General features: G+C 40.8%; 1 protein-coding gene across 13 annotated transcripts in view; it reads left to right on the top strand.

The window, feature by feature from the left end:
- The first annotated feature begins 352 nt into the window (after nucleotides 1-352).
- mbnl3 (muscleblind-like splicing regulator 3) overlaps nucleotides 353-25644 on the top strand; it is a 56239-nt gene continuing 30947 nt past the window's right edge. For 2 of the 13 annotated variants that reach the window (XM_037540628.1, XM_037540621.1), the window contains exons 1-2: nucleotides 355-1015; nucleotides 20289-21460. In XM_037540628.1, the coding sequence (XP_037396525.1) occupies nucleotides 21287-21460 (174 nt within the window). In that variant the 5' untranslated portion in view covers nucleotides 355-1015; nucleotides 20289-21286. Of the gene's footprint in view, nucleotides 1016-19984; nucleotides 20155-20288; nucleotides 21461-25644 lie in introns of those variants that run through there. The other 11 variants (XM_017725672.2, XM_017725670.2, XM_037540622.1 and 8 more) reach the window with 11 other exon arrangements.

The raw sequence follows: 25644 nt of genomic DNA, 5'->3' as shown, positions 1-25644 counted from the left end.
GCATGTCACCATGTAGCAACCCTTTTTGGTGCCATATAGAACCATTTTCAAAAGGGTTCCATGTAGAACCACACACAACACACTCTCCAGCAGTCTCAAGGACATTTTCACCATGCAAATAACCATTTAAGAATGAAATGGTTCTGTATAGAACTATTACTTTTACTGAAGGACATTTGTTAAGAGTATACTTTTACCGTGAGCAGATGAGGTTTAAGGAGCCCAGTGAAAAATTCAAAGGGCTGCTATTCTCCATTTGGACCGCAGGTGGCGCCAAAATATCGTTTTAAGTTTTACGCGTTGCGCACGATTTTAAACGCTTGAACGATATCAGTTTCAAACGGTAAACGACAACCATTTTGCTGTATTTATGTGCATTTGAGGTCTGTCTCATTTAACATGAGTGAGAAACATCTAGAACATCTGAGAGGAAACGGGTGTAAACGCGGTACTTTCTCCGGTTAAAGAAGTGAACAGAAGTTGGGTTACGTGCGATTTATCGCCAATAGCGTTGCTGCAGTGGCTTTCGTCTTCATCCTGACCGGCTCCACCCTTTTCAACTGGGCTTACAATCAACTCGAGTGGGATTCCCCTAAAATGGAGGAGCTGGGTGCGTTGGACCCACCCAGAAGGCGCAGACAGGCACTTTCCCCTCCTGCTCCACTCCTCCCTCTGTCCCTCCCTCGTTTTCTCCACCTCGCCTCGTCTCCCCGCCTGGTAGCTGCTAGCGACTTCGCCTCACGCTCCCCTCGCTCGCTTCGTCCCCTGTCGCTAAAAACACCACCCTCTCCTTGCGCGCAGCTCTTGGACATTTCGCAGCTGATTTAGCGCGTTGAGACCTTCTGCACCTGAAAAAGTTCAACTCCGTGAAGCCAGGCCAGCGCTGGAGGAAGCGCTCATATAAACCAATGAGCGTGACGTAGCCAGCTACAAAAAATGACTCGCTTTCCTCAGTTGATTTAAAACGAGCCCCCGGATCAGCGGCGAGGAGTGAACCAGCGGTCCGTCTGCGCAGGTAAGCGGGGCTCGTTCTCTGCTCGCACTTTGCTATCGTTCACAGTCTGAGTAGCGCTCATTAGACCAAATCTGTGCTCATTAGACCAAACCCAGCTGTTACAGTTCATCTTTTGCTGGTCAGGAATAAATGCGCCATAAGTAAAAGCTTCCAGGCGTTTGACAGTAGCTAGCAGTGCGCTAGCACCCCAGGCTAACCTGGCTTTGCACATGGCCTTGAACCATGACTCATGTTATAATCAGTTATTCTCCTAATGGAGGACTTGCTTGCTTTTTGGAGTGTTTTTACACTCGCCTGGTACTCAGACACGTCCCTCTGAGCCGTGAAATGTGGAGTGAGTGGGGTCTTGCTCCCTCGCTGTGTGTGTGGCACTGAATGGCAGCTGTTGATCCTGTCAGTAATGACATTGAGTGGCGGTGAATCAGGGAAAAAGGTAAAAGTTCTTGAAGCGGTTATCTTACATGTGAGGGCTTTTTGTGGAAGCACTTTAAAAGAAATAAATGAGCACAAACGTAATAGAAAAAAAAAACTGAAATGGGTTTCAGGTCTCTAAGTAAAAAAGCCTGTGTAGCAGACACAGAGCTATTTATGTGGCCGTTTTCATGGACAGAGCCGTGCACGTTTCCAGCCATAAGGTACTATAGAAATAGAATTAGTCTCTGGCTTCTTGGAACTGCCATGTGTTGGAAAAAAGTATTTTAAGAAGTTGTTTTTTTTTTCTTCAAAGAAAGTAAATTTACCCTGGCCCAGGTTTAGTGTGAAGTCTCAAAATAGACATCACGCAGGATTTATGGAGTTTAGTCATCTATCTTAAAGGGCCTGTATAAGGGAAAAATGACTTTGATGTAGTATGTAAACATGGTTAAAGTTTCAAACCATCGATTTCTAGTCCATACACTGCATATATAGAAGCTAAGCTGCAAAAAACAACGTGTTTATAATGAATTGTTTTTTGTGATGTCACATATGTTCACCTATTAGGCCTGCAGCTGTTTAGCCCTGCCCAGTCATGAAGTTATGAGGAGTGTTTTAGCTCTGACTGCTTTTTGAATAAGTCACAGTACAGGGTGAACAATCAGAAGAAGTTTTTATTACTTATCAGTCTTAAATTCACAGTAGCAGCCTGTTTGATTCTGTGGAATAAAGAGATGTTAGAAAATGGTCCTTTAAAATCATTTGTGACTGTCTTTGATACCTAAACCCACTCAAATGTCATAAGTGAATAGAATGCAAGAAAAATGTGGGATATGGGCCGTTTAATGTAAGTCTGACAGAAATCTCTTCAAGTCTGAAGCTACTTTAGCTTGTTTCCTCTGCTTTCCAGTTGCCTTACTTCCGACTCATGGCGCATGTTGCTGCTTGCAGGCCAACAGGAAATGCATGCCCTGATTGACCATGCTGGACCTTTTGCTCTTGGGCACATTCAACATGGCTGCATGACTTCTCCCTTCATGTCCTTTCATCTGTGCTGTCGCACATGCACATTCGGTGCATATTGAATGTTTATTACATGTTTATACCAGTCAGCACACACTGCTACTTGCTGACAGGTTAAATGGGGCAAGCCAGAGTTATAGAGGTGGGTGGGGCAGCTCTGTGTGTGTGTGTGTGTGTGTGTGTGTGTGAGAGAGGCAGTTAATTCTGTTTGATTTCACACCCTGTGATGTGGACTGCCACCCTGTCAGAGCTGTGTGCCAGATCATGCCAGGAGTGTGTGGTTTGAGTGCTTCTGTCCCTTGCCCTTTGTTCAAGTGCACTGGCTCTGAATTTGGTTATAAGCCATGTGTCAAATACAGTGTTATTATTTAGCATGAGCCTGTGTAATTGCAATGTCATCCACACCCTTGCACATTTACATTATTTTTAGGTGGACCGTCTCATTCGGAGTGCTCGCTTTGTTATGTACTTCCTTTTCATAGACCATACTGATGCAATCGGTCAAAGTGAGTGTGTCACTTACGGACGTGACAGAGGACTACAAGAGCTGTAATAAGTCCATAATGCTCCGCATTCAGTTCATAAACAGGATAACAAACAACAAAAACCTTCTCCAAGTTAGATGCAATGATTAATAAAGCTGTTGGATTTTACGGTGGTATGTGAAATGATCAATTAAGGCTAAAATAGTGAACCTCTCACTGGATGTGTCATGAGTACATTTTAATTATTTGCTTATTTATTTATTGCATCAGATGAAATCTCCTTTAAGCAAATACATGAAATGCAAAATAATAAAATGCTAATAGCTACTTAAATCATGCACATTTGAAACTACCAAAGCCTACAAAGACTAATAAATTAATCGGTCATTCAAGTCACAATTCAAAAAACATTTCAAACTTTAACACACTTGAAATTAAGTAGACAATAAAATCATTTTTGCTTTGAGTGACCCAATACCTTAATTTTGTTTATTTTATTAAAATAATTGACTGGACATTACATTTTGTCACAGAAAAATAATAATGCTTTGGGGAAACTTTGCCAACTGTTTCAGTAGTGACTGTTTCAGTAGCGACTGTTTCAGTAGCGACTGTTTCGGTAGTGACGATTTTAGCCCATTTTGAGCACTGAGCATAACTCAACACTGGCCAGCACATAACTACCAAACACAGCTTTGAACAGGTGTACACACATAAAATCATAATATTCTTAATTAAAGCACAAAAAATCAGTTTCATTTTCAGACACAATTATTTCAAAACCGTGGGATCAAGCTGCTCAAAAGTGATGGTCTTACTTCCTGCTTTAAAAGGCACAGAGGTGGCTCAAATAAGGCTGCACCCATGGACTAAACCATTGTGTTTTGGTAGTTACATAAAAAAAAGTGGATCAGCATTTTTTGAAAGAAGTCCTGACCAGTGTGTTCATTGTGGAAGCTCAGACAGCGATAATGATAACAATATGATTTATTGTGCAGCCCTCCTGCAAGCTGTAACAGGATTAAGCTAGGTTACAGCAGCCTGGGCAGATGCAGGAATGGAGGAGAAATTCCTTCTTACTGAAGAGACCATGCACAAATATAAGGAAACAACTCGCCATCTTACAGTCTGGGGCAGAGTATATACAAACATGCACAGTAGCCCACAGCTGTGGTATCGCAATGCCTCATTTACAGTAACCCCGCTGCAGGCCTGGACTCGTCACCGTGCATCTCTGAGGCGGTGGACTTTGCACTCGCCTAGCTCGCTCTCCCTCACGCTGTGGAAACACTGATAATAGTGTAGAGCGACGTTAACTGTACACACACAACATGTCCTCATTTCCCCTTTCCCCTACAGGCCAGCTTTGACCAGTTCTGCCATGTGGGGAAAACGAACGGTCTGGAAAAGGTCCTGCAATCTACTGACCAGTAAAACGTAGCCAGATATTCATAAACATGTCGGTTCTCTCATTTTCACAAGGAGAATAAGCTACACTGAAGCGTTTATCAACCGTGATCTTGAATATTTTATGATGTGCATCATGGGCAGTGAGTATTGTATATTACTGAAGGCCCCTCTGAAAAGCTTGAATGCTCTGGTGAATCCACGTCTATTTTAAAGCACATTGCCGTGACGGATTAGGCGACGTCTGTAAGCATGTAATCTCACGGTTATCTTACTTTATTAGCATGTAATCTCACGGATAGCTTATTTAGCAGTAATTACCATCTGTGGTGCCTCTCTTGCAGATCTCAAGCTGTTTGTTTGTTTGTTTATTTATTTATTTGTCTGTTTGTTAGTTTTTTCATTTTTATTTTATCAGATATGTCGTAAAGAATTTTAGAAGGTCTTTGTGTCCGTGCTCTAATGATTTTCCTATTGCTCAAGGGAACATAGAAGATTTTCATGGGCAGCAATAATCATTAGGCTACAAATCCTCATATCCATTAACGGAGGATTAGTTAAATAACACATGAGAAATGTGGTCTCACTTGGTTTGATTAGATTGTTGAACTGAACAGGTTTGCGCAGAGACCAGGATGGTGCTCAGTTCGCTTCACACTGTCATGGAGTCTAGCCCGGGTTCTTAAGACGCTCTGTAAACCAGCATATCTCCTGTCATACCTGCATGTTCCTAAGTGGATGTAGCCTGTTGTAGGTTTTTGTGAATGGAGACAGTAGCACTGGAGTAGGCTGAGGGGATTATAGATACTTAACCTAATTATTTTTCTCTCAGGCTGTGGGCTTTCACTCTCTCTCACTCTTTCTCTCTCTCAGGCTGACTCGTGCAGCTGCCAGCACTAGTCTCTTAACCACTCCTCTTACTCACCTCAACTGTCTGGCGTCCATTTTATGCTCTGCCTTTGCCCGTTCCCACCGCAACACTCCTCGACTGGTGTTTTCTCTATTTTTACTGAATGACTGAGAAATGCATGACTACTTGGAACATTTTAAATCTCGCTTCCTGCAGTGTCACTGTGGCAGTGTCACTGTGGCAGTGTCAGGCGAGGCCTCTTAATAATAAAAAAATAAATCAGTTCCGAGCTATTCAGAATTGGTTTACACCTCCTCACCTTCACTGTAAAGCAGTTAGATTAAAATCAGTATGAATCAAGAATAATCTCTGAAGCTTTTCTGAGTGAATAACTGAATTAGGGACAGTTCATGAGTTGCTCGATGGTATGTGGAGGTGGTGGGGAGGTAAAACATGATATTATTGGTTATTATCATTGCTACCATGCCATACCATCATTAAAGCTCAGATGTTTTTGAGGCAATTTGGTCAAAAGGTATGAGAAAACAACAACTTTAGTTTTTATTTCAGGTCGATTTTATTTTATTTGTGTCATACAAACTGCATTTTGTAAAAGACTTTAATTTGCGTGACGTGTTATGAGTTGGAATGCCTCTTGTACACATATTGTACATATATTTTTTGTAGTACTTTCTTTTTTTTTGATGACTTTTGTATGCACTGTGAAAAATGCGACCAGTGGTTACTTATGGCAACAAGTGACATGTAATATAATTGAATAGATTTTACTTACCTAAACTTTGATTAAAATGCATTAAATAAGTGAACTAAATTTAAGCAAACAAATTAAGTACATATATATATATAATGTATGTATAAATAATATGTATGTTAAAGGGTGATCAAGAATATTTGAGTCACTGAGTCTAGACTTGACCGAAGATGGTGCTTAACATAGGATAGAGTCCCACGTCGACATGATGCTGAATGATTACTGGAATTTAGTGTGCACTGCCACCAGTTCTGCTTCAGAACTCGCATATTGTCCATCAGGTGTTCACTAGGGACCTGCACGTATCCTCTCTGTAAGCCAGAAAACAAAAACAAAGTAGAAGGTAAATTGAGGCTTTGCTTGAGCATGATGCTCACACAAAGATGAATGCAAGGCCTTCTGCTGTTAAGCTGAGCTCCAATGTAGTAAATAAGCTCAAGCAATGAGGAGTAGTACAACACAGATGAACACAGCTGATCAATCAATAATCTGCCACTGTTCTAAGAAAGTTATATATACATGATCATATATTAAGACACTACATACTGCATCATGTCTTGAAAAATGAACAATTCTTAAAGCTCGTGTTCACAGGCAAGCATAAATGAACTGATTACACCAGAAATCTTTTAAAAACGATTGCATTAACTGCCTAAGCAAAATATGGATTTAAGCATAGCAGGTGATGTGTATCTGTGTAATGAGGGAGGGTGTGGCCTAAGGAGGTTAACACCCTATATCAAGGTGTGCATAATTATTAGGCAGCTTTTTTCTTTAGGCAAAATGGGCCAAAAAAGAGATTGAACTGACTCTGAAAAGTTAAAAATTACCAAAAGTCTCACAGAGGGATGCAGCACTCTTGAAATTGCTAAGATATTGTGGAGTGATTACAGAACCATCAAATGTTTTGTTGGAAATAGTCAACAGGTCGCAAGAAATGTGTTGAGAAAATAAGACGCTAATTAACTGCCAAGGATTTGAGAAGAATCAAGCGTAAAGCTACCAGGAACCCATTATCTTCCAGTTCTGTCATATTCCAGAACTGCAGCCTAGCTGGAGTAGCAAGAAGTACAAGATGTTCAGTGCTCAGAGACATGGCCAAGGTAAGGAAGGCTGAAACCCAACCACCACTGAACAAGACACATAAGCTGAAGTGTCTAGACTGGTCCAAGAAGAATCTGAAGACAGATTTTTCGATTTTTCAAAGGTTTAATGGACTGATGAAATGAGAGTGATTCTTGACTTACCAGATGGATGGGCCCGTGGCTGGATCAGTAACGGACGGGACAGAGCTCCACTTCGAGTCAGACGCCAGCAAGGTGGAGGTGGGGTATTATTAGGTGGGGTATGGGTTGGTATTATTAAAGATGAGCTGGTTGGACCTTTTTGGGTTGAAGATGGGCTCAAAATCAACTCCCAAGCCTGCTGACAGTTTTTAGAAGACAGCTTGTTTAAGCAGTGGTCCAGGAAGAATCTGCATCTTTCAAAAAGACAATGATTTTTATGCAGGACAATGCTCCATCACATACATCCAAGTACTCCTCTGCATGGCTCGCCAGTAAAGGCATTAAAGATGAAAAACTTATGACATGGCCCCCTACTTCACCTGACCTGAACCCAACTGAGAACTTGTGGGCAATTCTTAAACGGGAGATTTACAGTGAAGGAAAACAGGAGAGCTCTCTGAACAGGGCTGTGGTTGCTGCTGCACAAAAAAGTTGATCGTCAACAGATCAAGAAACTGACAGACTCCGTGAATGGAAGGCTTATCACTGTTATTGAAAAGAAGGGTGGCTATATTGGTCACTGATTTATTTATTTTTTTTAATATGTCAAATGTTAATTGGAAAGTTTTGAGTTGTTTGTTTATAATTATCACTTGAACAGATGAAAATAAAAAACGTGAGATGGGAAAATGTGTGTTTTTCATTTAGCTGCGTAATAATTCTGCACAATAATAGTTGCCCAATAATTGTGCACATATAGATATTTTCCTAAGAAAGCCAAAACCTCACTTTTACTTTCTTAAACATTCATGTTTGAAGTTTATTAACATTTTGGATTAAACGAGAGCACTGTAGTTGGTGATTAATAAAAATAAACCTCAAAAATAAGACTTGCCTAATAATTGTGCACACAGTCTAATATATATGTGCACTTCAGCAATTGCAAACTGTAGCTGATGTTTTTCTCTGCATTTTAGCCCCCTTTCACATCATTCAGCAATGATCAGGACCCGCCCAGATAACCACAAAGCAGGTATTATTGGTTAATTCTCAGCACTGCAGAGACACTGACAGTGTGGTACTAGTGTATCAGATCACTACTATCAGATACAGCAATGCTTTAATCACCTCAGTGTCACTGCTAGACCAAGAATAGTCCACTGATGAAGGACTAGATCATGACTAGCTCATCTGCTGCTGCACAATTTGTGTTAATGTCTCTGACTTTACATCTACAAGGTAGGAGTGTCTAATAGAGTGGACAGTGTTTAAAAACTAAAACAGCACTGCTGTGTCTGATCCACTTATACTAGCACAACACACACTAACACACCAACACCACGTCAGTGTCGCCTCATTGCTGAGAAAGTTTCATGAATAATACCTGCTCTGTGGTGGCCCTGTAAAAAGAAAGAGGTGGGGCACTGTATACAAAGAAACAGATAAACCCCAGTTTGTAAGTCAGGAGTACTGTAAAAATAGCCAGTGAGCATTACTCACCATACAAAACATAGGGATATAAAAACCTGAACAAACAGTAAACAGTATCAAAATACATATAAAAAGTAACAAGAAAAACAAAGACCAGGTTACTGTGAAAAACATTGTACTGTTTTACAAGAGCACAATCTTTTAAGTTCTATTGTTTTCATACAGCATTTTTGCAAAGTAAAGAAGGTGAGTCAAATACGTGTTAAAATAAGTAATGTTGGTAATATCTTGTGCTAAAAGACGTAATAAAATGTTTAGCGTAATATGCAATAATATTACAAAGGGCAGTACCATAAAGATGTTATGAATTAAAGTAGCTGGGACAATTCCTGAACAATTGAGAACCAGAAGCAGCAGTGGAAGGATGGCTGTAAAAGATAAAACATTTGGTAAAGGTTTAAAAGACTAGCTTCAACATCTGAAACAGACACAGGCACATTCATGTTGGCTAACTGCTTTTGTATAAGCATTCAAGCCTCTCGAATCCAGTAAACATGCTGCTTTTATAGCTCAGAGATATTTTTCTGGCTTATTCTGGAGTTCATAATCAGCGAGAAGCAGGGTGGACAAAATACACAGCTTCTTGGTTTGTGTGTAAGACCGGTGCTAGTAATTTGAGTAAAAGCAGAAATACTCTTGGTTAAATATTACCTGTGAAAAGGTATTCAGTCAACATTTGTACTTCAGTCAACATGCACCCTCTATGAGACATTTAAAAACGTCACAAAACTTCTTTCCCAAAGGTTATTACAGTCAGTCAGGAGAAACACAGACATACTAATAACTATTACATTTAAAACACCGACTTCAATTAAAGACACTCATCTTAGACGATTTCAAATGTAGAAAAACGAGCGTAGAAAAACCAGCAACATGCCAGAGAAAGAAAGACAGGTAAATAAAAGCTGCTTCAATACCTGAGAAATCCTGGTGGTAGATGGAGAAACCGTGTACGTAACTGCAAGAAGAAAAGATATGATTAAACCTGAAAATGGCAACATGAGGAGACGAAAGAACAGATTTCACAAACTTCAGTGTGACATAGGATTTTTAGCATGTAAAATCACTTGGCAGCTAGTTACCAAATAAAAGCTCAGTTGTCCTTATTAAAATAATGCTTCCAGTCATTCCAGTCATGCTTCACCAGTCACTCGACTCCTCTCCGTCAGATTTCTGTTTTTATCCTCTAAACTCCTGTGAGAGAAGCATAGAACAAGCTCTGTGGGGTGTGAGCCCGTTAGCATGCTGGCCACCAAGCTAACAGCCCCACACATCACAGACCGTAGTTAGGTTGACTAGCTAGCTAACTAGGTAAACTGGCTTAGCTAGTTTCTCCTTTTCTGTCATTTAAACACCAGTCAGTCGTTCAACATCAGATTTGAGCCCATCATGGTTAGCACAGGTTAGCCGGAGTGAACTGGTCATCCAGCAGAGATATTAACTTAAGCTAAGCATACGTAGCTAAGCTAGCTAGGTTATTTAGCTAACTAGCAACTCTAACAAGTAACGTTATACACACTGGTTTAATATACCATAAATACGACATCATCTCACTTTAAAATTGTGATTTTAGCTAAAAAGGTGCTTCTCATATTTTGTGAGAGCAGTCATCTAAAAGAGGTGAATTGCTAGCAAGCTAGTTGGTTAACCTAGCTAGCTAGTGTTAGCTAACTTAACTGTTAGCAAGTGATGCTTATTTTCGTTTTAACATATGAAGAGTTCAGCATTCACAAATTACAGAATTAGGTTAGAATAAATATCTGATGGAAAAGCTGCTGCTATGTCAAATAAACCACTACATTTTTCACCAAACACATTTTGAATCCTTTCGAACTTTCCAGAAGCGGCTCTAGGCGCACAGTTATCGCCTCCGCGGTGAAACGTTGGTGATGGCTCGGAGCTCAGTATGGGTGTAATATGCTCTCCTCAGTACGGGTGGAATCATCCAGTATCTGCAGCGAGTGATCGTTGTGGGCACACATCAGAGAGTCTCGCCTCTGTCCGTACCTCAACAGCAAAATCTGTAGTTTAAGTCCAGGGCAGGCTTCTTTGCTAATCAAAACTAAAGTGCATTAGCTAGCTGCTGGCCTAAATTTGATGTATAGCACAGGAAATTCAACATGTTTGGTGGCTGCAGTAACTTAAATAATGGACAACTGCAACATACTTGGAAATTGTTTGTTTTCTAGCAACAATGAAATGCATAAAGAAACTTTTAAAGCTACATAGTGCAGCTTTAACAATGTTTAGTCTGCATCAAACGCCTTAATTTAAAAAAGCAGGGAAAAGTCAGTGTATTGTGTCAAAGACCCTTTAAGCAAACATGGGAAAATAAAGCTTCTGTGAGTTGATCAGTCATTTAGTGAGTAGTGTAAATGAGGTTCATTTGTTTCAGTTCACTTCTAATTGGCAGCAGTGGACAAAAAGAGTGAAAGTAGATTGGAATGAATGGTGAAAACAAGACCTTGTCTAATTCTGTTCCACAGATGTGTGCTTCTTCTTTTTGATCTTGCTGCCTGCAGTTTCAGTTCCGCTGAGTAAACGGCCAAGAAAAGCTGCAAGTTAAGTCCTCTGTTGCTCGCTAGGATTTCTGTTTACATGCCCGAGCAGTTTCCTCAGATGTGCGGATGGGCAGTATACTATAGGAGAAGTGATTGGGGGTCACTCTTGCTATCATGTCTGAAATCTCTTTTTGAGGTGGAGTGTAGAGATATCTCCCTTTCATGTTTCACTCTCAAGTTATTCACTAGCATGTTTTATATACTTTGACAAAAATATGTGACCACCCAAAGTCAATGGGATGACAGCACTGCAGCGTAGCTGTCATACAGTAAAATAAGCGCATGCTATATGCCTGTGATTATCGCACGTACTGAGTGGGGCCACAGTAGCCATGTGGTAGAGGCTACACGGGTAGAAGCCCGTCTGCGGCTTGGCGGTGTGATGAAGGTCACACTGATGAGCTGCACTGCTGCTGAAGGGGCACAGTGCGCTGGAGTCCACACAACACTGGCTCTCCTGCCCTGACCTCTGCCTGCTGAATTCTGAGCTTTTTTCCCTTCCTCTGCGGACAAGCTCAGCCGCGTAAAACACAGCTCTACGTCCACCATATGTAGTCTGAGAAAATAATCTCACATGTATCTGGCACTAATCTGCCACATCCTTTCATAGCCCTCATGAGCATCTGTGCAGTTTCATTTTATGCCATATGCAATAACTTATCTTTACTCTGGTGTATTTGCATATTTTACAGCCGGTTTGTATTCAGACTACCTTCTGGACTGTATCTGTTAGGAAAGTGCCACACCCTTTCTAGACAGCTTAACATTGTATTCTTAGTCTTAGTATGCACCACTACAACAGTTTGATCTGATCAGGTTTTGAATAGGGATGGACAATATGATGATATTGTTATAGTGATAAATTACAATACGCTTTTCTGAGTATATCCAGGAAACTACTTCTCAATGGCATGTGTGATTACAAAGAGAGCATATTCATTTAATTAAGTTTCAAGTGCAGTACAGTATGTGTAATGTTGAATACAAATCACTGGATTGATTGTATATTGAAATGTAACACTACTATTTCTGTTCCATCTTTATCAGATGTCAAAAAAAAATCTAAATATTGTGAGTTGTTGTACATCATGAAAACTTATTGAATGGTTGTGATATCACATTTTTGCCGTATCACCCAGCTCTCTTCAAAAGCTCAAAATAACATCCTTATGATTCTAGTAATGCCATAGATTGTGATGAATTTGGCAATGAACTTACATAAAGCATTTCTTTATTAATGTAGCTTGCAAATAAAAGGCTCCATGGCCTGCAGTGTCATTAATATTACTGTTAGCCATTGAAACATTCTGATTAGCAGGTTTGTTTAAGCCAATGAGCTATTGAAGGACTTATCTCAAACTTGCACTGTCGGGTTACATGGTAATGCTAAGCTCACTCTGGTCCGAAGATATGCAGGGGCATATGTTTTAGATGCGTAATAGGGAAATGTTTAACTAATTATTAACCTGGTGTACTGTAACCTATTCTTATGTTTTGAAGGGCAGCGAGGAAGCAGAGGAAAGTGTCACAGTAATTATTATTACATCTGGAACAACTAAGTAACTTCACATGGATCTGATTGATCGATAGCCTGGGGCTCTGCGATTAGCTTGTGCAGTGAGGGTTTTGTTGTGTGTGCACTGCCTGCATGAGTCTGCATTATTCTTCCTGTGGTTACAGCCTTTACATACACATATCAGGAGGTTTTATCAAAGCTGATGTTTATATAAGGACAGATGTGTGTACATCAAATATCAGGAAATGGATAGCTGGCATTTCAGCAAGCGAGTCTATATTTTGCATACTGAGTGAGACAGACTTGGAATCATTTTGTGTATTTGGTGAATTATTGTTAGGTGTTTTGTCTTGCGTAGTGTTAGTGCATGTGCAGTACTGTGCAAACATCACAGGCCGTCCTTCATTTGTTTAAATTCCAGTCAGAGGCGCCGTTAATTAAGTCAAGTTATTCATTTTTCAATGTCAAGGGAAGAGGTGGAAAACATATTTAAAAGAAAATTATGTTATGTCTTTGTTTTTTTTAAAATCTATTTTAAGCTATTTTTATTTACTCTATCCACTTTTTTGCCTTTATTACAGCTTCTGTTTTTTTTTTTATCGGGAGACTTGCAATGATCCAAGTAAACCAACCACATTGAATGATGGTCTCTGCTCTGGACAGTCCATTGTTTAGAAAAGACCAGCAGGTTCTTTGTTTGACTTGAAACTTTTCTTATTTTCTCAGTAGCAGCTTCTTGTCAGCTATACATCCTTCCGACCCATAGTGTTGCTGTCTTCTCTCAGTGGAAGAGAGAACTGTCTTGCACAGTTGTTACAAGTCCTTTTCTCTGTTTCTTATATAAAGTGGATCGTCTTGTATCTAATCTCCTCAGAAATGTCTGCTGAAACATGAATAGCTTGTACTTCATGATGTTTTGACTGGAAATTGAATGAATGAAAGATGCGCTATGATTTTTGCACACAACTGTGTTCGGCTAATTTAAACTCCTCAGCAGCTTGCTAAGGGTCAGTCATCACAGTATAGCTCTTGAATCCTAAACACAGTCTGTTTCTTACGCACAAGTCATCCCTAACGCTGATTGTGCATACACATTCATTCTGCTGCATTCCTGAAGGTCACTGCAATGTGAAGTGTGTATGTGCGTGTGTGTGTTTCATTGCTACTGGCTCAGTGACCTTGTAGAGTCAATACACTCTTGCTGTTTCCAGACTCTTGATATTTACAGTCCTCCTCACGGAACTGCAGCAGTAACATGCACATCCTTTGCATAGCCATCTCCGAGATGTAGAACATCACAGTAAAACAACTTCACATAGCTGCTAGTGCATACACTGCCTGCCTGACGACTGCCCTGTGAATTGATAATATTATTAGCATCAAACAGAAGATCATTTGTCTGCTGTCTTTGCTCAGGCAGAGGAAAGGGTTTCTGCTCAAAATAATAACATTGTTAGTCATTATGACATATCAAAATGTATTTACATATTCCTCCTCTTAATGCTCGGAAAGAGCCTTGCTGTCTTGTCGAAAGGTTTTAATGCTTGTCTTTTAATGTTATAGCCTGTATATATGTTATGATATCCATATGGTGTGGTGCGTAGCTGGTTGTAGTGATGAGCCTCCTGGCGCGACGTGCCTTTTCAAGGGCGCTCTTGATGAGAGGGCTGGGCCGAGCCTACATCATAACCGTCTCGACCTCTTCTTCCGGTTTGCATTGCATCATTAATTATTCAGCCTACTTATTCACATCGTGACACAAGCTGTCTATTTATAATTGTTCCCTTTGCTTCACGGGTGCCTGTGGCTGTTAGCGTTGCGTGCTGTGAAGGTTTAGGTCTGAACCTCATGCTCGGATGGAAAGGATGCTGACATTTGTTGTGAGGAGAGGAGCGCCTGTTCTCCAAATGAGTGCAAGGGCAGGGGCTGTTCAGGTGGCACTACGAACGTCACAGCCACGCACACCATTCACAGTTCACTGCTCAGTTCAACTGCTGTACATAGAAATGAGATAATTGGCCTTTTAGAAACGGTGTGTGTGTTTGTGCAGAGACAGATGTGTGTGTTGTAACAGGGCCTCTGAGTGCTTGAGCTGTTGGAGTTACTGCAAGGCAGTAGATTGTGTATACCAGTGTACCTGTATTGTTGTCATACAGTGTAGATTAGGATTGGGTTTAACTGTAATAAATTATGGCTTGGTATTTAAAAATGATTGCGGTATTTAAAATTATGATGTAAAATTTAACAATCTGAACAGTCAGATAAACATATTCCACCCATTTATGTTTTTGAGGGCTTCTCTGATTGCTGGTGTGGAAGCTGACTGATCACTGATGAAGATAGAAAGAGGGTAAAAATCAGAGTCAAGGAAAATCTCAGAAATACTGAGGTGTCATAGTGACTCAACGACGACTAAGAGCTGCACACACCAGAGAACACATCTGATTTCAACTTTCTGCCCCTCCAACACTGGTCACTTGAGTTTGTTTTCAGATATCCTCTCATTGGTTAGCTGGACGCGAGTCTGTACTATGATGTTTGGTATGTTTGGCTTTTTGATTAAGCTCTCATTAGCTTGGATAAAATGCTACGCTCCCAAACACTACAGATCAATAGATTTCTCACTCCAGCACCAGCTACTGCCTTTCACTGTCTCAGACTTTAGTTTTTTATAATCTAAACTTGTGTCAGCAGAGCACCAGTATTGTGTGGTGTGTGGAACTGTTTGAGTCTGTAGCCTTACTGATCTTAGCCTTCTGACTTGACTCCCTCAAATTTGAATTATTATCGTCTAAATTTGTATCTGTGCTTTGTTTAGCCAGAATTGAATAGCTAACTAACTGTTCTCTCTTAGTTTGCAGCACTGCTGAACATTTAGCAATTGTTAGTTAGATGGTTTGACTTTGACATTTTTTTTGACAGTTGTGCACTGTGTTCATCTATTTGGTAACCATGTAAGCGAATTACTCTTTCTCATGTTTTCCATTAACTGAGGACAAGATGGCAAAAAAGTGTCATAAAAAATGCCATAAATGCTTTATCACTTTCACAACTTCCAGAATACCACTGGAATAATTGGACATGGTTTAAAGTATTATGGGATATTCCTTGATCCTAATATATATTTTAATTTCAGTTGTATTGATAAAGAACACAAGCTTAATTAACCGGGATGAAAAAGTCTAAATACATTAAAAACTAATGAAAATAGAAAATAGTATGAACAATCAAAATAGAACAAACAGTCCACTCAGGAAAACATTGGCAGGTTTATAAGACATTCTTATAGCACAGAGAACTAGACTAAAGGATGCAAAGGTTTTTCAGTTTCAGAACATTTTGTAATTTCTGTTTTGCTTCAGACCACTTACCTAAGGAGATGAATCTAATGACTGCAAGTGTGTTGAAAGAATATTCACAGAGACCTCAGTCAAAAGAACATGTTCTTGAAGAACATCTTCCAGGGATGTAAGTGACTTATCTACTGTGGTCATCTTATCTTCATTAGTGTAAAGTTGATTTTGCAGACCTAAACATCAAGCCAGACTATCTTTTTGTGCCTGTGCTTTTGGGATTAATACGTAAAGATGTGTAGGTGGTCCGAAATACTCTTTTAAAACCTGAGCGCTTTAAAATGATTGATTCAGGCTTCACAGCAGTACATTGACACCATGTTTAGTGCAGCTTTAAAGATGCCATATTCTATATTCTTCTTGTATTTGACTTTTCCTTGGATTTCATTTATTTTGTCATGGCTAAATTATTTTGTCATCCAGACTTTTATCTCTCAGTTAAACAGACTGTTTTTGTTCATTTTCCTTTATATATGTAAAAATGACCTCTGTTCTGATTGGCTGCCCTGTATTGTGCCCCATTCAGTAAGCAGTCCAGGATGAAACCCTCCTTCAGTGGAAATGGGCAGTGTTAAACTGCTTTTATGACCTCACAAAAACAACAAACTCAAAACAGGCCGTTTTTCCAGCTTAATTGCCTAAACGGACTGCATAGTTGGACATCTGGAAACATTAGCGATGCTTATATACTACATAAAACCCATTTCAAAAATGGAAGGAAAATTTCTTTAATGCAAACCTATATCAGAAGATAGCTTGATACCATGATATGTTTGGAAAATGCTGCTGTGTTGAATTTTATCAATATTGTCATGCTGTAGTTGGTAGTGACTGTGCAGCTGAGGTGCAGAGGCCTCTGCAGAATGGGGGTGTTTTCTCCCGAGCAAACACGAATCGATCTTACTCTAGGCCAGGTACTGTAAAGAGGAAAAAGAGAGCCGCATGCACAATTGAGCAAAAAAAAAAAGCTTCTCTCTTCTGCTTTTTCTCTTGATGTGGATGTGCCTTTGTTCTGGAGTCTGAAAGTGGGAGTTATACATTCATTTTCCCACCCCCACCTCATTTTTCTCTCTCGTTTTCTCTCTCTTTCTCTCTGTGTCATATACAGGCACGCACATGCACACACCATCCCTCACACCCTCTCCCACTTCACTGCAGTGCTCTCCTTCTGGGCTGTCTGTCTACGCAGTCACACACACGCACCCCCGCCGCCTCTTCCGTCTGTGTCTGTCTCTGGGAGACTTGGGGACAGATCCTATCTGCCCTTCTATCTCCCGCCCTCTCTCTCTCTCTCTCTCTCTCTCTCTCTCTCTCTCTTTCTTCCCTCATTCACTGCAGTCTTATTTGTTGTGGCTTTCCCATACCCCTTTATTCATTCAACCCTTTGTCCTACATCAAGTCATCAAGTCATTGTTTAGCCCTGCTGTGCTCTGTCATCTGCATTAAGTTTATCATTATTTATTATTGCAAATATTATGATTATTATTACCACATTTAATCCATTTAAATTAAGTCAAAATGGCCATTAAGTACAAGTTAATATTTATCAGGAGATATTTCTGAGGAAAAGAAGTATACTTGCATAAAGAAGAGCAAAGTGAAAAGCAGAAATTTTAAAAACTAGAGTTCAAAAACCTGGGGTGTGATATGAAAACCATAAAATACGATATTATACTTGGATATTGAGGCTGCTTTCTAATTTCTTGTAAAATATGTGATTATATTTAATTAAATTGTTTTAACTGATAATTAAATAAAAGAGGGTTGGTGTCTGACTTTTAAACATTACAAGTTGTAACTACTATAAAACAAATATGTTCACAATGTGATGTATGTAATATGTAGTAGTGGAGGTAAGGGGTTAAAATATGAATGCAGTGAAAACCAGTCATCATTCTTCACTCAAATGACAGAAGTAATATGTACCTACTTTCCAGAAATCATTAGGTTTGATCAAAAAATTTCATGTATGTGTATGAGTTCTGGTCAGGGGCCATCATTTTTAAATCAAACCAACTGAGTGTTTAAACCTGCTGAGTGCATAATTATTCCTGCTTTCAGCGTGCTGATTTTTGTTTTGGTAACAGACCGCCCAGGCTCTTACCACACGCTGCGTTATAGCAGGTGATCTTGTGACTTTTTAACGTCACACAAACAAAACCTACAGAAAATTGGAAAGTTCAATTATGTATGCAGTGAAAGCACATAGTCATTATACTGTCACTCCATTCAAGCCAATGAGCGCTATTTGTCTGCCTATCTAAAATCAAATAGCTAAGGGACTTGTCATTTATTGTCAAGAAATCATTTTCATTACCATATAGATTTTGCTTGTTAGCATAGAGCTGTTCAAAAGTCAGAGATCAGTACAAATAATCAGTATCTAAGGCTTTCATCTTTGAGAGCTTGAAGAAAATCTCATTTCTTGCTTCAGATCTACAGGTGTTTTAGTCCATCCTTCCACAGTTCAGTGCTATAGATCTAAAAGGATATGTAGCCGTCAAGAACCTGAGAAAAGGAAATTTTGCACTAGAACTCAGAAACTGGACTTGTGTGATTTGTGGAGTAAGGTTTAGTGGACTGCCAATTACTACATGGGATTGCTTGGATTGTGAAAAGCAGAAATTGCAGCCAATCAACTGTCCTTTTGAGGTGTGAGAAATATTATTGCGGATTTCTTTAAAAACACTCAATGCAAGTCTCCTAAAAAGAATGGAAGCTGTAATTAAGGCAGTAATTTATTAGTTGTAATTAAGCTGAGCACACAAAATACTGAAAAAAAAATTTAGCTAATGGAATTATTTTTTTCCATTATAATTTGTACATAAAGGTAATTTGGATTGAAAATTAAATAAATAAAAGGGTGGTCTTTCTTTTGGTGGACGGGCGCTCATTACTTTTTTGTGAAACCCTAAAAGCTGTCCACTAACATAGATTTGCAGCAGTGTGTTAGCTGTACCGTATATCTCCCATCCTAATCTGCATCACATCACCAATTATTCCTGACTACTGTCCCTCCCTGGAGACCGAATATCAGCTGTCAGACCCACCCAACATACACACATACACAACGACTGCAAACATACTCCTGCTGTTGTAGGCTCTTTGCAGTCTTCTGTTGATCTGATGTTTTTTTTTGTTGTTGTTTTGTTTTTTGTTTTTTAGCACCCCCCCATACTACTCTATCCATCTCAGTCTGAAGGAATATCTCAAAGAGGACTAAGGCTGAGAAAAAAAATCCCCTTTTTCCATATGGTTTCTCCTCTTGTCCTTTTATCTGCCTCACCTGTGCGTGTTGTGTGCTAGTCCCAGGCTGAGCGGTGATTGCATATCTGGCTAATGTACCAGTACAGAAACTCTCCTGATAAAGCTTGTTGGAAAAAAGAGGCAGGCGTGCTTCATTCTCTTTAGAATTCAGCCAAGGAGCCAATGCAATAACAGCTTCTACCAGAAGAGGCAGGAGGGAATAAAGACTGAGATTGAGGTGTAACGCTGCTCCTCATTGGCCGCCACAGCACTCAGCCTGTTTGCAAAGTGTCCACTTATTGGCTGTCGCCACGCTGAGTGCTGAGCAGCTGCCGTCGCTAGGACCTGCCCTCCCTCCCCCTCACTCTCTCCCTTCCTTGCTACCTTTTCTTTTTCTTTGAAATGTGTGCAAAATTCTGCACAGAGTTCACTTCAGCTTATTTTAGGGCTTCCTGAAGCTCTGTTGTATTTGACATCAACTTTAACCTGTCTCTGCTGATCATGTAAAGTGACGTAGCACTCTCTCTCTTTCTCTCTCCCCCACTCTCTTCCCTCTCCTTCCCTCCCTCTCTCCCTCCCTCTATCTCTTAATCAAGACACAGCCTGCCCTTTCCTGTGCATTGCTGCCTGCCTCCTGTCTGCGCTCCTCCTCTACCTCTCTTTCACTCTTTCCCCCCTCATGCTCTCTTTCTCACGTACTCTCTGCCATGCGCCTTCATTCTCTTGCTCTGTTTGCCTCTCACCCTCTGTATCCCTGTCTCACAGGTTCGTAGTGTAGTGTAAATAGTTGAGCCTGTAAGTCATTTTTTTCCAGCCATTTCATCCAGAACTTCATATTTTGTCATGGTTGCCACTTTGGCCTTTTTTGTTTATGTTGTTTTTTAAACGGGCTTTTCTAACCCTTTTTTCATGTTTTTTTCTTGTTGAAGGACAGATTTTCGCTTTGAAGTAACCAAGGAAGACGGCAGAGGGCTACGATGAGAAGAAGGGACGAAGGGAAAGCAGGACGGACGAGAATGCGACTCAAATAGAAGGAAGAGGACACACATCACCACAAAGTGCCTGGGCTGGATGCTGCAGCAGCCTCTCACCGCGCACGCTTTCTCCCACGCTGCCGCCCCCACATCCGCTGTCTCCCGCTGCCCTCTGTGTGTGTGTGTCTGTGAGTGTGCTTGGCCTTGACTGAGGCTATATTTCACCCTGACAGGCAAACAGTCAATCGGCCCATTTGCTGTTCGTCGATACCCCCCTCCCAGCTCAACCCCCCCTCGCTGGCCGTATTGCCCTGTTAATACAAGGACAGTCGATTACTTTCCTCTTTTGGACTGAACGGCTTTATAGTGCCTCTCGAGTCGTCCAGACATGCGAGCATCTTCAGAAAGCACTCTGACTGCGGCAGTTGGAGAGGGGCATTTAGGAGCCTGAAGGTGGAGAAAGTGTGAGGTACTTTTGTGTGGATGAAGGGGGGTTTGTTTTAGGACACTCAGCACCCTTGTGGGAGAGTCTAGACAGAAAAACATCCACCGCAGCCCAGGAGAACGTGCCAGTCTGCTCTTTTAGTGCCTCAGTCTGTCACGCACGGTCAAGGATCCACTGCAGCATGGCACAGTGACCTGCCCCAACCTCAGCATCCTTTTACTGGACACACCTGCCCTCTGCTCCAAGCAGCCCCGGAATTAACCACACAAGAACAAATAGAACATAGAGAGTGACATTCTTTTTCCTTGATTTTTGTTAACTGTTCTTGAGCATGTCTTTTTTCTTTTGCCTGAAAGCAAGTGCTGTGGCACAGTGATTTTAACAAGTCACACCCGTCCCTTTCACCACAGTGATTTTTGCCTCCATATACTCGTCGCTTCTTCGACCTTCTCTGTCTCAGACAGACCCGTTCCCAGGCCTTGTCCCGTCTTGTCACTGAGGCACCGCCATGGCCATCAACGTGGCCATGGGCCGCGACACCAAGTGGCTAACCCTGGAGGTGTGCCGTGAGTTCCAGAGAGGCGCCTGCTCACGTTCAGACACAGAGTGCAAGTTCGCTCACCCTTCACGCACCTGCCACGTGGAGAACGGCCGCGTCATTGCATGCTTCGACTCCCTCAAGGTAACCCAGATGCATGCACTAGCACAAATGCTCGGTAACTTTCACACACAATCACACTCGATTTAGCTATGCTGTAGAATGTAGAGCAGTTGGACTGCAGATCCATTTTATGTACTCACACGCATACATGCTGGATTTTTCTTCTAGCAATGCTAACACCTTCAGGCTCTTTTGCTGAGTTGCTATCCCTCTCCTGCTGATGTCCTGAAAAGCAGTTTGTGTTTGTGTCAGCCTTAAAACCCTGCACCCTCCTGTGGTCTGCTGCAGGCCTGGGTCAACTGCATCTGCAAAGAGCCTGATTAAGCACTTTATTCACAGTGTACAATCCAGCCTAATAACCACACTGTTTTTTTTTTTTTTTTACTGAAAGTGGAACGTTTCTTGTTATTATATTGACTACAACATTTAAAACATGTTTTATATAATGTTTTAAGATAATGTTTTGAGATTCTAGTTTGAATGCCAGCTGTGCCATGTGCTCACTGTTGCCGGAGAATACCAAAAAATGCAACCATATCCATTTTCTCATTGGGTATAAAGTCTGCAGAGGCTTTCTCTGCTCAGTGCTGAACAGCATCCTAACCAGTCAATCATCTGGATGCTTATTTGGCAAATCTAACGCTTCCCCTCCTTCTACAAGCATCTTGAGGTGTTCGGTGCTGCTGATCATTAATGTTGCATGATCAGCAGAATGCTGTGTCAACTGTGTCAAGTTTCATACACAAAACAGAAAATGCATGCCAGTAGGTGGGCAAAAATAAAGCATCATGATTCACAATAAGAAAAATCATAGTTTATACAGACTGAGACCACATCAAAAATCTTTTTTTTCATTTAAACCTGGAAATAACAAAGTTTTAGAATTTTGAAAACAAAAGTTATTACACTTGAAATAAAGTAGAAATACTAGAAATGCCCTATTTCTTGGTTACTATTTAGATTGAATCAAATCTATAAAACTGAAAATTTCAAGGCCTTTGTACAGAATTTTTTTTTTGTCTTAATCATTCCACTGAAACACATTCAGATGGCTCTCAGGTGGATTAGGTCTATTCAGAGGCTTTTGCACCAACATCAAGTCCTGAGCTCACATTGTCATTAAAGCAAAAGGGGGGCATACCAGACACATACACACATATACATATGCTGAACTCTGGTTATTAACCAGACCTAATTATGCTGTCTTAGTAATGCACTATGCAGTTTGCAGTTGTTCAGTGTTTAAGTGCTGCTGTTACTGACCATATTCTCAGAAAAGTGTATTGTGTTGTAATTGTTCACAATATATTGTCACATTATCCACCTCTACGTGCTAGCCTGATATATGGCGGGCAAAAAAGAAACAATTGCTTAGCAAAAAAGACAGAATAGCATTACTCTGCTACCAGGGCACGCTAGCTATGTGTATTTGTTCCTTCACTGCGGAGAACCCAAGACAAGGCCGTCTCTGTCTGAGTGCACTAGCTGTCTCCAGTCTTATTGAGTTAGAATTTATTATTCAGCCATTTTTCTGCCTTTTGCGGCCTATGCCAGATCTCGGGAGGTAGAGAGACAGAGTGTGTTGAGGACTAACGGCAGCTAGAGCTCAGCAAACGCTAATCCCACCCGCTGCCCCACCACCCCCCAAAACAGCATTACTGCTGTTAGCCCAGTGTGATAGTCTGGGCAGCGCCTGGATTACCAAGTGAAATGGGATTGTTTTTTGAAGGTGGAAAAGCAGTCAGCCTCACCGGCTGCAGCCTCAGGGTCACACAGCCAAGGGAGGGGAGGGAGGCAGATGAAGGTCAGGCTACATTTCTGTTTATCAAGCCTAACTGCAAAGTTCCCACACAAGCAATTGGTGTCACGCCAGCAACGTTCCTTCAGTCGCAGTTAATCAGAATCACAATTCTTACATTAAATTTTTTGACAGTATTCTATAACCTTTTTGAACCACTAGCTTAAAACCGCTTGCCTTAATTACCTATGAACATGTTAAAGGCTGCCTGGCGGTTTGGGTTTTAATCATACTGTTCTATTCATATTAATAGTGCCCATTCATTTCTCTGCAGACAGGAGCCCCCCTTCCCCCTCCACAATCTCCTCCTTCTCTCTTGCTCTCTGCTAATTTATCGACATCCCTTAATGGCTGCCCCAATGTCCTTTCTCCTAACTAGCGTCTTCTGCAGGAGACCCTTCTTTATCCATTAGTCCTGACTGGCCTGCCTGCAAACTCATAGGCGAGCATGAATTATGCAGCCGACTACTCTCTGTAAATGTGCTGGCGTCATTTAAAATGCTGTATCCCACTAACAGATTTCCCTGTTCTCACACAGATTTAAACAGCTACCTCTACTAGCAGGGGTCACTTGGCATACTTTGAGCAAGATGCTGCATGAGTTGGACCGCAGTGCTTGAGTCTCTGATGTTGCATTAGTGCTAGTATTAAACAACTCTTCACCGAAGTATCTACCTTATAACAAAGCCTCAAGTAGCAGTCATGGCCGAGAAGGATTTTGGTTCATTATAGTGTGATTCTCTATTTTTTACATTCCCTCTTCCCCTTTCTCTCGCTCTGCAACCAATGAGCAGTGAGGAGCCAGTATGAGGCAAAACTTCCTCCCGGTTGCCGGGCGCGTTACCATGGCTACGCAGAGGAGATCCCTGACCCAGTGCATCCTGCTTGACATGACTTACAGCTTTTCATTTCTCTCTCTTTCTGCGTCAGGAGGAAAACACAGCACTCAGTGGAAGCCTGTTCTGCTAACTGTGTAGAATAGTGTTTTTCCTTTCTTCTGAGTATTTATGTAGTACAGGGGATGATGTATTTCTGGTAGCGTAGCCATGCAGCGTGGGCATTAATAATGCAGTTTGGCACTGTCACTGGGTGCTGCTTTTGACTGCAGCGCTGCCTTCTCCTCTGTGTTTTGGGTAGTTCACCTGTCTGCTCTTCAGGGACTGTTGCTCATTACTAAACAGTCCCTGAACACACTCTTTACTCCTGATGCAAACATTGCTGTAGCTATACATATACATGTATGTATGTGTGTGTGTCTATCCCTGTTTGTATGAGGCTGCCTTCATATGATACAATACAGTGAAAAGAACAAAGTGGATTAGCTGTTGACTGTTATGGGAAAAAAAACAGTGCAATGTTAAATGCTACAGTACTCTGTAAAGCTAAGCTCTGTAATATTTATACAATACATGTAGGCATTATTATTATTGTGTTGCGTGATGGCCATCTTGGCAATGACAAGTTATTTTCAGTCGTACCAGACATCTGTCTTTCTCAAAGGGGAGAGGCCTATAATACTGAAACTGAAAGCCAAGCCAACATTTTAAAAAATGCGTTCAAAACATTAAATCACTTAGTAAAACAAATTATTGTGTACATAAATGGTCTTTGGTTAAATGAACACAAAACTGTATTTCTTAAGTTGTTCCATCTACTACACATGCATGTATTTTTACAAGTGGATAGCCCTGTCACAAGTATTACATACAACTCGGTTTCTAAAAAAGTTGGGATGCTGTGCAAAATGTAAATAGAAACAGAATGCAACGATGTGCAAATCATTTACCAATATTTAATTAAATTTGTATTGTTTCTTGGAAAATATATGCCCATTTAGAATTTGATGCCGGCAACATATTTAAAAAAAAAAGTTGGAATAGGGGTATGTTTACTGTTGTGTTGCATCACCTCTTCTTTTAACATCACTCTATAAGTGTTTGGTAATTGAGGAGACCAGTGGCTGTAGTTTTAAATGTTTTGAATGTTTAAATGTTTGAATGTTTTCCCATTATTGCTTGATATAGGATTTTACCTGTACTTCAGGGTCTCGTTTGTCCTGTTTTTTTTTTTTTCTTCATAATGTGCTACGTGTTTTCCGTGGGTGACAGGCCAGTTTAGCACCCAGACTCTTATACTACAGAGCCATACTGTTATAATAAGTGCAGAATGTGGTTTGTCGTTGTCTTGCTGACATAGGCAGGGCCTTCCCTGAAAATGACGTTGTCTGGATGGAAACATATGTTGCTCCAAATCCTGTATTTATCATGTAGCATAAATGATATCATCACAGATTTGCAAGTCACCCATGCTATGTGCACTAATGCCCATCATACCATCACAGATGCTGGGCTTTGAACTGTATGCTGATAACAAACTGGATGGTTCATCTCCTCTTTAGCCCAGTAGA

This window comes from Pygocentrus nattereri, chromosome 8 (assembly GCF_015220715.1).
Source record: "Pygocentrus nattereri isolate fPygNat1 chromosome 8, fPygNat1.pri, whole genome shotgun sequence".
Classification (NCBI taxonomy): domain Eukaryota; kingdom Metazoa; phylum Chordata; class Actinopteri; order Characiformes; family Serrasalmidae; genus Pygocentrus; species Pygocentrus nattereri.
Note: the sequence above shows the minus strand (reverse complement) of the source record. Positions and strands in the feature narration are given on the sequence as shown.